This window comes from Echinops telfairi, unplaced genomic scaffold (assembly GCF_000313985.2).
Source record: "Echinops telfairi isolate 266 unplaced genomic scaffold, ASM31398v2 ScPeMD7_3533;HRSCAF=4204_0, whole genome shotgun sequence".
In the NCBI taxonomy this organism is placed as follows: domain Eukaryota; kingdom Metazoa; phylum Chordata; class Mammalia; order Afrosoricida; family Tenrecidae; genus Echinops; species Echinops telfairi.
In genome coordinates, this window is record NW_022107431.1 from 39939783 (window position 1) to 39952036 (window position 12254).

General features: G+C 44.4%; 1 protein-coding gene across 1 annotated transcript in view; it reads right to left on the reverse strand.

The window, feature by feature from the left end:
* AK9 (adenylate kinase 9) overlaps positions 1–12254 on the reverse strand; it is a 160358-nt gene that overhangs the window by 103291 nt on the left and 44813 nt on the right. The window contains exons 13-15 of the mRNA XM_045294606.1: positions 8215–8322; positions 8019–8123; positions 1136–1284 (exon numbers count right to left, since the gene is read on the reverse strand). Coding sequence (XP_045150541.1) covers positions 1136–1284; positions 8019–8123; positions 8215–8322 — 362 coding nt within the window. The remainder of the gene's footprint in view (positions 1–1135; positions 1285–8018; positions 8124–8214; positions 8323–12254) is intronic.

The following is a 12254-nucleotide window of genomic DNA, read 5'->3' on the forward strand; positions in this document are numbered from 1 at the left end:
CAAGGCTGACAACTCATGTGTTGTACAGGGTGGTTCTATCCTTTCACACAATCCTCTTAAAACACATCTTCTTCAAGTTACAAGAACCACCTTTAAAAAACCTCTCCCATGAAGTCAATGCCGACTCATAGCGACCACATAGGACAGGGTAGAACTGCCCCTGTGAGTTTCTGAGACTATAATTGTTTACAGGAGTAGAAAGCCCTGTCTTTCCCCTTCAGAGCTGGCTGGTGATTTTGAACTGCTTATCTTTCGGATTGCAGCCCAGTGCATAACCATTATGCCCCAGGGATCCTATAAGAACCACACTAACAGTTTATTCTGACTCTATATTGATTTGTTCCGTGTTTGACTTTTGCTTTCAATGCTTACCTGGGATCTCTGTACAAAACACACTCACACACAAGCGAAACCTTCTGATTTACATTGGTAAGACATTGCATTTGAGGTTTTATTTTCCCCTTTGACTGGAAAAAATCACTCATTTGTCAACCCTTCTCCTTAATGACAGAACTCATGAACAAGGGGGACAGAGGAAATAATCACCATAGAATTTAAGGAGATCTGGTGGCACTGTCAGGTTAGCACTGGATTGCTAACCACAAGGCCCACAGTTCAAACCTACCAGTGGCTCCTAGGGAAAAGATGAGGCTATCTGATCCTACAAAGATTTGTAACCCTGGAGATTCTATGTAGGGTTATTATGAGTCAGCATTGACTTGATGGCAGGCATTGGGCTTGCTTTTGTTTGTTTGGGTTATGGTTAATCAGCTCAGAGATGAACTATCTAACCTTGTCACGGGCTTCATATGCAACATCTTTGAGCTGACTGAACTGAATAAAAGACATTAAAAGCTAGTGCCTTCCTTTTAAAGCTATGGCACTATATTACATATTTTCATGGCTAATCAAAATTTACCAAAGCGCATCAACAGGTGTTCATTGAGAAACATTAGACATGCTATGATTGTTAACTACAACTGCACATGAATTTGCAGGCTACAGATTTCAATATTGTTAAATGAGCTAGCAAAACGAATACACACACATACACAAGATACGCACACACACAAGATGAACATTTTTGTCTCCATTGTTGCAACATGTTATCAAATCAACAGCCTGGGTTTCTGACCTGTGCAAAGATGGCCTCTAAGATCTCAGCATGCTTCTCATATGGCTGGTCAAAGTTCATGTCCTTTGTCTTCTTGACCGCCTCCTCAATCATGGCCACAACCTCTGGATGCTCTGCAGTCACCTCTTCTATTGTGTCTTCTATTGCAGCTGAAGTCAAGACAGTTAATCAATGAGTGTCACCAATGATCTCAGAGGACAGTGTTATGGCACATGATTGTGGATTGTTACTACCTTCCCAGGAAAGTGCTGCCTTTGTGTGTGCCTGCACCACACGCTGGAAGAAGAGGGAGACACGACTAGGAGGAGGGAATGTTAATTCAGGAATCTCAACACTTCACACCTGGCATCAGAACAGAGGCGAAGGAGCAAAAGGAAAATCAAGCCAGATAGGCATCCACCCTAGGAGCCAGAGAATTCCGGGGTCTAGTGAAAAGCTGTGTAGACAGGGAATGAGTCAGAAAATCAGGTGAATGCTACCAATGACAAGCATGGGACTATGTAGGGCAGTAGGGGGACAGGAGGGAGGCAAGTTGGAGTGGGCAAGGAAAAGGGTGGTGGTTCTGATATCAACTTGCTTTTGGTGCTGATGTGTCTCCTGGTGTGGCCCTTGGGCTGCATCCTGATCTGAAAGCTCAGCCTTTGCACTAATGGGACAGGAAATTGGTGCCTTTACCTAGCGCGTCTGCCTCCGTATTTCTCGACATGCTTTCCGAGCTGTGGTCCCTGGGCTCTTCCATCTGACATGATCTCTGGCTAAGACCCGATTGAGCCCAGCCCAGAAAAACCCACAAGGACCTTCAAAGAGCAGCCACCTGCCTTGTGTCCTGCCCTGTTCTCAGGGATGGAAAGACCGGGCAGTGCCCAGCAAGCACCATGTCTTCCTGAATGAAGCCTTGCTAGTAGGGGCCAAGATGAGGCAGAAATAATCAGACAAAGATGATAAGATGTGCTAGCAGCTGCAAGCTGTCGACCCAATATTCATTCACCCCTTCCTTCCTGAGTAAACAAACTCACTGCCACTAAGTCGATGCCAGCTCCTAGCCATCCTATAGGAGAGGGTAGAACTGCCCCATGAGTTTCCGAAACGATGCGGTTTACAAGAGTAGAAATCCCTGTCTTTCTCCCGAGAAGTGGCTAGTGGTTTCAAAGTGCTGACCTTTCAGATGGGATCCAGCCCAATGCATCACCCCTGTGCCAGCAGGGTGCCTTCATTAGTCCTAGAATCCTAATATCTTTCTATTTCATTTGTCCCCCAATTTTCTGAAATCCCCTTGTACAATGTATTCCACTTAAAAGGTAACCTATCACAAATAGCTGCGTATACAAAAACAAACATAGGAACATGCCATGTGTTCTCCTTATAGTCTTTTGCTCCAGAACCTTTCACATGTGTGCTTTTTAAAAATATGTTTTTGCATGCTCCACTATTGGTGACGGAGTACCCTTCATGATGGAGTAAGTTGTACAGTTGGACTTCAAAAACTTTGAAGGAAAAATGGAATAGAAAGATAGTGGAGGGTGCTCCAGTGGCGCAATCGGTTAGCACACGGTACTTATAAGAAAGATAGTGGAATTTTTTCACAAACTTTTTGAAGCCCTTTATATATTAATAGTGCTTTTAAACAAAACACCCCACACGTTCCTCCTTCCAAATTCTGAAGGAGCTATTGTGTTTTATAGAACATCAGTTGAAGATAATCAAATTAGTCCAATAATAATTTACCTTTTGGGGGAATACAATTTTGGTAGTCCTGACTAGAGTGTTGAGACAGTCTCTTAAATTTGGACGTACTTTCTCTGATTTCTTTTCCTTCTGTGAATATAACATTGCTAACACCCTGAGAATCTTAAAGAAAAGTGTAGCTGGATCCCCAAGAAAGCTTGTAGTGTGAGTGGGACTAGGTATCCAGTACTCATATCGCCCAATTTTTACTGAAGCAGCCTTCAAATCAAGACAACCACATCTATCAGTGGTGGAAAGTAATGATGGTGGTCTCAGTTTATGTGTCAGTGAGTCTAACAGTTGGAAGGCAGCATCAACATTGACCTTTCTGAGGTGACTAGCACCTTCCTGACTCCACGAGGCCAGTAAGACTGCCCTCCTCTCAAAGCCGTGGGGAAAGGACTGTGTGGTGCGGATGAGAACTCCTTTTCACCACGCACACTAGCAGGCCAGGTGGGGCACAGTGATGTCGTTGGTAGGGCTCTGCTAGTCCCAGTCTTTGTCTCTCTCACCAAGCAACTGGGTTTATTTCCTCTTTTTCTGACGGAGGTGGGTGGAGAGGAAGTGGGATGAGACACTCAAAGGCATAGACACTTCAGTTGGGAGTGTGTTAACAGTGTTCATCGGGATTGTAGACTTGGAACACTAACCAGGGCATTGGCCAGCATGCCATTCCACTGGGTGGTAAACAAGCCATCTCAGAAGCAGGAAGAGGTATCTTACTACCAACGTAAGAGAAAAGCCAGGAGTGGGGAAGATCCTTTGAGCCCCAAGATCCCTGTGGGCTGAACCTCCTCCGTCCAGGAGATCATAGTGATACCAGAGGAGTGACAACAGCAGAACCACGAGCCACAGTCTGAGGCAGGAGCAAGAGATGGAGTGGTGGGGTTCCCAGTCAGTGGGGCAAGGAAGGCTGAGAACCTGTAGGCAAGAGGCTGCCTTGTGGAGTGGAGGTGCCCCCAGGCACTGAATTAAGTGAGTGAGATTTGCTGAGAGAGTTAGAGCTGAACACCCTCAGCTGAGGTTTAGACTTAAGGCAGGATGGTGAGCCCTTTGCTCATTGATTGGCAGCCCTAAAAAAGCTTTGTAACCTTGCCCAAGCAGGGTAGAAGCCAGGCCAAGAGCCTGAGAGTCAGAGAGAGGCCTGCCTGAGGGCATGGCAGAGAAGAGACTATACTGACTGCATAACTGTATCCTGTACATTTCTAACCTAAATGATCATCTTTTAAGCTCCCTAATCAATCCCTCCATCATGAGCGTGCTCTGAGTTCTGTGTGGCCATTACAATGAATGATCAGACCCTGCTGAGGAGCAGAGTGCTGTGGGAAGGACATTTGGTGTCAGAACTGGTGAGAAGGTTGGTGAGTGGGGGCATGTCTGACCTCAGGCACCTAGGAATCGGCCTTGGGTGGGTACACACCTCCCTTCCCCTGTGTAGACAGAAGAGGCCAGAAGTGGTCTCTACCTTATTTCTTCCCTAGGAATCGCTCTGGCAGTAGTGGGTAGAGGCACTGAAGTCTGCTCCTTTGCCTCCCTAAAGAGGGCACAGACTGTATGGAGGAAGAGAAGATGAGCAGCACAGAGAGGGCTCCCAATGTGTTTTAACGTGTGAGTAAGCGAGGTCCTTCTCTGAAGTGTGTGTGTGTGTGTGTGTGTGTGTGCATGCGCGCGCGCGCGCAGGCACACGCATAGTGTTGGGAAAGGAGAGATGAATTTCTGGCAGTGTGCAATTCAATTCCTATTAGACACCATGCAAGTATGTGTCTCCCTGAAATAGTAGGAGGAAACAAACAAAAACCTTAACTGTCCCACATTATATGATAAAATAAATTATAGATGCATTTAAAACTAAATGCAAGGGGTTGGTTCAATTACAAAAAACCACATATCAAATATCTGATTGAGTCATATAAGACCCTAACAAAGGCCACTCAAGAGGCAGAGGATGAGTGACAGAAGAGATTTTTTTTTCCTTTTAATATCTGAACTAATTGCTTTCTGCAAGAGACAAATCTTAGGCACAAAGAAGCCAGTAAATTAAAAGTAAAGTGATGGAAAAAAAGTATTCCAAGCCAATAATGACCAAGACAGCTGGTGTGGCAATTTTAATATCAGACTAAATAAGTCAAATGCATTATAATGCATTATAATCTTATAATGCAAGTCAAAATGCATTATAAGAGACAACGAGGGGCATTATATAATAATAAAAGGAACAATTCATCAAGAAGCTATCATAATTATAAATATATATGCACCTAACTTCGGAGCCCCAAAGTATATAACATAAGCACAGGCTTGAAGGGAAAGACAGTTCTACAATAATAACTGAAGATTTGAGGGACACTCAAGTCCGTTGGCACAACAAAGCTCACAAAGACAATGCTCTGCAGCCTCCTTTGGTGAGTTGTGGCTGCAGTCTTAAAAGCTTATGTGCAGCTACCTAAGATGCAACTATTAATCTTCTCCTGTCCAGAGGAAATAAATATGAGGACAATCAAAAGACAAATGGAAACATTTAGTCCAATGGACGAATGGACCATGAAGACATTGGTCTCCTCAATCCTGAGTCCAGAAGAACTAGATGGTGCCTGGCTACCACTACCAACTGCTCTAAGGGATCATATTAGAAGGTTTTGGATAGAGTAGAGGGGAAATATGGAGCCAAAGTCAAAACTGTGAAAGAGACCAAGCTGACCGGTCAGAGAGAATTGGTGGGACTCCTAAGACTATGGCCCTTAGTCACCTTCCAGGCCCAAAACGGACTCACTCTTTCTTGTGTTAGAACAATCGACCATTACGTTCACACGGGCAGCATTTACTCAAGGACAAAGTCCAGAGGGTTGGAAATACGGAGGACTGGGAAGAAGAGACACAGGGGAGAAGCGGGGTAAGTGATGGCACACTGAGAGGATGACGATGGATGAATATGTAAAATGGATGGTCAGCTCTGTAAATCTTCACTAATCCACAATAAAAACATTAAGAAAGAAAAAAGAAATGGTTCCCTCAGCAACTGAACACAGACTTAGTGGACCCAGGGCTGGTGGGGACTCTGAGGCATGGCCAATAGATCCCTGATGGCCATGTGGCATTTCCAGTAGCACTTGACTTGAAGATGATTCTCACGATCAGGGAGCGAACCACCTCATCCCCACCCATAGTGTCCTCACCAGACAGCAGTGAACAGGACAAGGGTCATCTGTGTTTTCAGGAAACTCAAAGTCTACTCCTATGGTTAAAAAAGAACAAGACGGTGAAGCTTTATTGTCAGACTCACCCTAGCCTTCTCTCAGCCCCACCTTATCCTGTGTAATCTTGTGAAAATTCAAACTTGCTAAATCCCAGTTTCTCATCTGAAAAATGGGAATAGTAGCCATACTGTCTGAAACAGTTTGATACAGGGCCTGGCTCAGAGCAAATGCTCCTTCAGGCCTTGCTCTGACTCCCAAAGCCTCACAGCCTAATTCCTCTGCACACGTGACCCCGGCAAAAAAGTAGAAGTAGACCTCTTAAGAAGAAGAAAACTACTAACACAGACAGGTCGTGTGGCATGTTCTAAAGACTGTCTTGAGACTCTCTGTCATGGATTGAATTGTGTTCCCCACAGATATGTGTCAACTGGGCTGGGCCATGATTCTCAGTGGCTTGGCAATTATGTAATAATGCGATTTGACGCCATGTCATGATGTAACCATCGCCCCTTTCCCAGGTGAGATCTGATATGATCAGCCCTGAGCTGGGATAAGGGGATTTCACTAGAGGGTGGCCTCTACCACCTTCTACCTGCCGAAAGATAAATGCTACCTCAGTTGTACCAAGAATGAAGAGCCAGGAGCAGAGGACATCGTTTAGACCCTGGGTCTCTGCACTGTGAACCTCCTAGATCCAAGGAGAGATTGCTGCCAAGGAGCTTTCCCCAGAGCTGATAGAAGGAGAAAGTCTTTCCCGGGAGCTAATACCCTGCATCCAGACTTTTCACTTCCTAAACAATGAAAGAATAAATTTCTGTTTGTTGAAGTAAAAAAAAAATCAAAGACTTCAATAGAGCACTTTCAATAACAGGTACCACTGCATCAAGTTGATTCTGACTCACACTGACCCTCCATAGAAGCTGATAGTCTCATCTTTTCTTACGTAGAGCAGCTGGTGGGCTTAGCAACCAACCTGTGGGTAGCTGTCCAATGCTTACCGGACAGCACCACCAGAGCTCCTTTAAGGATGGACACAACATCTAAAAGACAGAGAAAATCAGTAAAGAAATGGAAGATTGGAAAAATAATGTGGACAAACTAGACACAGCACTTCCATGTAGAACATGCTACATAACAGCATCTCAATAAACATTCTTCTCTAGTGCACTTGGATCATTCTCTAGAAGAGCTCATACGTTAGGTTACTAAACACGTATCAATACATTTAAAAAACTAAACTATATAAGGTATCATCTCGAACCACCGTAAAATGAATTAGAAATTACAGAAAGAAAATTGAAGAAACATCACATATAAATTTTGTGGAAATTAAGTGATACACAATCAAATAATGAGTGAGTGAAGGAAGAAATCAAAAGAGAAATCAGAAAATACTTAGAATTGAATGAAAATGCAGCCCCCAGGGACCAGAGCTTATAGGACACAGCAAAGGCAGAGTTCAGAGAGCACATGCCTACATTTCTTTTCTTTCTTTTTTTTTTTTTAACATTTTATTCATGCCTACATTTCAAAAGCAGAAAGACCTCAAATCAATAGGTGAATTTTACAACTCCAGAAATTAGAAAAAGAAGAGGGGAACCAGGCGTCAAGCTACCAGGAGGAAGGAAATGCACAGACGGGCGCAGAGAGAAATGAAATCGAGAACCACAGCAATAAGGGTGGTGGTGGTGTGCGGGCAGCTGTTGAGTGGCTTCTGACTTCAGGTGACCCGTGCGTGCAGAATAGACCTGCAGGGTTTCCAAGGCTGTGATCAAGAAGTAGATCTTCTGGCTCGTCCCCAGACACACCTTTGTGGGGGTTCAAGGTTTAGGCTAGTTGTCCAACGTTTAACCATTTGCTCCCCCCACCTCTACCCCAGGAACTCCTAGAATAAACATATGATCAAACACAAAATACACGGAAATAAGATCCATAAATAGGGAATTCATGGCTCATTTTATTACCGTCTTTTTCACTTTTGTCCTTTTGATCATCCAAGGGTTTGTCTGTTGTCGTTTTGGCCTCTTCACCCTCCTCTAGAGAGCTTTCTCTTGGAGGATCTGGGTTGTCTGTTACGGTAAAAGAAGAATAGCTCTTGTCAGCTAATCTGTGGAAGTTAGGAATGATTTGGTCAATAACCTCAATAGATTATTTCTTTACCATCTTCTTCGATGGAAGAAGGGAATTCTTCTGGGCCTTTAAATTCTCTCATCTGGAGTTCTTCATACATCTTTTCATTTCTTTCCAATTCCCTTGAAGCTTGTGATTCTGGAAGGTGATAGTTGGATATGTTAGCAAAAGGCAGTTTGGGGTAGGTAGATAGGCTTACTGGTGAAACACCCCTGCTTCAAAGTCACACCGATCTGAGTTTCAGTTCTGATTTTGTCACTTAAGAGCAGAGTGACTCTGGCAAATTACTTAGTCTCCCTGTCCAATTCCCACTTGCCAAAATGTGGCTCACAATGAGATGATGAATGTGAATCCTTAGTTTAGAAATGGTGCACAGGAAGCCTGCTGCAGGCGGCGGCGGTTTTGTGTGCCGAGTGGGGTCTGACTCATTATAACCCTACAGGACAGACTGGAACTGCCTTGTGGGGGGGTGTAAGGCTGTAACCATAGCTGCTCAGACTGCCACATCTTCCTCCCTCCGAGCAGCTGGCGGGTTGGAAACACTGACCAGTTAGCATCTCAATGCACAACCAAGGTGCCACTAGGCTTCTGTCCAGGTCAGCTGTCGTCATCTGTATGATCAGATGTGAAGCCTGACAAACCCTCACGTCTGGCCTAGACTGCTGTGGGAGTCGGTGGGTCATTTGCATCACACTCTGAAGAACTTTAGGGTTTAGCTCTCAAACTGAAGTCACACTGATATTTCTCTTCACAGAGGTCCTGAGAAACATGCATTTAAAAACACGTGGCATTGTATGCAGGAGTTCTCTGATGAGCTGTTACTATTATCTTTCATTGCAAATGTGGAGACATACAGGTTCAAAAACCTCAGGTGGTGTGAATGGTTAGTGTGCTTGGCTGGTAACCAAAAGGTTAGAGGTTTGAGTCCCTCCAGAGGTACCTAAGCCTTCTAAGGGAGGAGTGGGTTGTGCTTTGGGTTGCTAACTGCAAGGTTGGTAGTTCAAAGCCACTCACTGCTCCAAAGGAGACAGATGAGACTTTCTGCTCCTGTAAAGAGTTACAGTCTTAGAGATGCACAGGGGCGGTTTTGCCCTGTCCCAGAGAGTCACTATGAGTAGGCATTGACTCCAGGGTCGTGAGAGATTTGTTTGTTTGTTTGAGAGGCACCTGTGAAGAACTGGTGACCTACTTCTTAAAAAACCAGTTTTTTAAAAAATTGTAAAATAGGTGGGGGTGGGATGGGTTTACATTTCAGACCCTCACCTCTCTATTTAGCAGTTCAAACCACTCATCAACACGCCCTCACCCCTAATTCCTCTTTTCTCTCTTGTGGACCCACATCATCCCTTTCAGCAAAGTCAATACCTGTCAACCCTCCAGTCCATTGATTTATCTTCCTTCTTTTGCACTCCCCCACCCCTAATACCGGAATAACCCCAGTTCTCTTGTCTACAGAATCACCTTTACTTGTTGATGCACCTGGACCTACGTCTTTGTCTTTGTTTTTATCCTTACAGTGGCAGGGACCTACTTCTGAAGTTAAAAAGGACCCCAAGCAACACCCTTTGAAAATGCCACAGAGCGCCTCTCAACCAGAGCCACCCTCTTCAGTCATCTGCCCAGATGACAACCAAGTAGGAGAGTGCCCTCCCCCATTTCCTCACACCCCCTCATATGTGCTCTTGGCCTTTTAGAAAGCATGTAGTTGTTCTTTCGACCACGCCCATGTGCATCGACAAGTAAAGGTGATACTACAGACAAGAGAATGGGCCTTATTCAAAAAGGACTCTGCCCCACAAATGCTTTACCTCTGCAGAGCTGAGTGTCCATTGTTACCCAGCATGCTGCCGGCTAACACTTAACATTAAGGGCAAGATTCTTGCCAAGAGGATGAATGTGTGCACTGAGCATATGAAGCGCTCTGAGTGCCAAGTTGGCTTCAGGAAATACGTGAAGTTACTAAAACCCGACCCAACCAAATCCACTATCGAGTCGATTCCAACTCAGATTAGCTCTAGAGGGAAGCAGTTCTGTAGGGCTTACAAGGGTTTTGGAGGCTGTATATCTTTTTTTTCTTTTAATCCTTCCCATAAGAAATCCAGTCAAGGGCAACTGGAAGAGTAAGTGGGGTGGGCACGGAGGGGGAGCAATCGGTATCCCTCAATGACAGACAACCAAAAAGGTAAGCAGAAAGTGCTAGAAAGTATCAAAACGATACCAGACAATAAAAAGATCATAAAGATCATAAAATAAAAATAGAGGACACAGCTGTAGAGAGCTAATAAACCAAGCCCATTGCCAGTGAGTGGATTCACCCCCATAATGACTCTGCGGAGGGTTTTCCAGACTGTAAATCTTTATGGGAGCAGACCACTTCCTCTTTCTCCGAAGGAGTGGCTGGTGGACCACTGTGTTTGAACCACCAACCTTGCTAGTAGCAGCTCAGCGCTGATCCGCGAGCACCAGCAGAAAGCCTAATAAATGGATTCAAATGCCTCTTTAAAAAGTGTCTCAAGTTGGGTCAAGAAATTCCAATTGTATGCTGTTGACAAGGGAAAAGACTCCATTTTATTGAATCTCTCAGAAAGATGAAACAATGTATGACGGGCACAGTTACCGCCGACCGGAATTAAGGCTGTTCTGAAGAGGGAGCCCATGGTGCAATCCCAATGCGAGGAGCTGGGGCTGCATGCTACTGTTGCCTTGGGGTGCCCATGACCTACAGTTATCCCTAGTCCCTTGGTCCCTTACCCAAAATGACAAATACTCACTGCAATGTCTTCCAGAATTTGAGATAGCAAACAGGCAGTCAAGCAAATTAAGTGTCGTGAGAATTGGGTTACCACCACTGACAGGCTGAATGTAGTTGAAGCTACATTCAACTGTGTCATCTATAGACCAGAAAAAATGTTGTTTTCCAATTTGTCTGTGAGTAGTTATAAAACCATATGCCATGGGTTCACACTAATCATTACGAATATGAATAGGGTAAAAAAGAGGGAAGTGGATAATGCACCAAACACTTAATAGTGACTAACTCTGGGGAGTAGATGCATGAGTGACTTTTTCTGTCATTTGCTTTATCCAGTGTTCTGTGCCCATTTGAGCCACACAGTGGACAAGAGAACAGATACCAGTGTGAATTCTACGCACTTGCTGACTGCCCAGTGTGAGCAAATTACATCATTCCTTGAGTCTTAGGTTTCTTCATCAACTAAAATAGTGAGAAAAACACCTATTTAATCTGTAGGCCAATTGTGAGGCTGAAATAGGATCATGCATGCAATGCACTTAGCATAGACACGGCATATTATAAATGCTCAATAGACAGTACTTAGAATTGTTTTTTCTTTTTTTTATGCCCTCAAAGAACTTCATTCACTGCCATCAAGTCAATTCTGACTTGTCGCCAACTTATAGGACAGGGTAGGAATTTCAGAAGCCATTTCACTCTCACAAGTAGTACAGCACTTAAGTACTCAGCTACTAAGGGTAAGGTTGGCAGTTCAAACCTACCAGCGGCTCTGGGGAGAAAGAACTGGCAAGTTCAGTTTGCTTCTGTAAAGATTACAGCCTTGGAAACACTAGGGGAGAGTTCCACTCTGTCCTGCAGGGTCACTTCAAGTTGGAATTGACTCAGCAGAAATTAAGCTTTTTCTTTTCTTTTTTAAATCATCGATGGGCCTCAGTATAGAGCACTGTGGTAACACTGTTGGGTACGAGTTGAACTGTTGTGGTAGTTACATAATCTGGTGTCAATTTGGGACTTTAGAGGATTAAGAGTGAAGGAGTAGAGTCTAGTCTGTCAATCAGATCATAGCTAATGAAGCCTCTGTGTGGGCATGGCTTTCTCCTAAGAATTCTGGGAAATCTGGTATTTCCTCCTTGGAGGCAGGAGACACCACTCTCTCTCTGCTCACTCCCTGGGAGACATTGCAGCTGACAAGACACATGGAACTATGCTAGTTTCCTGAGCTGGAGAAGCCTCATAGACCTACCCTGATGCAACCAGACCTCTGATGCCATAGAAGCTATGTAGAGACCCCTGCCAGCACTGAGATGCTTACAAC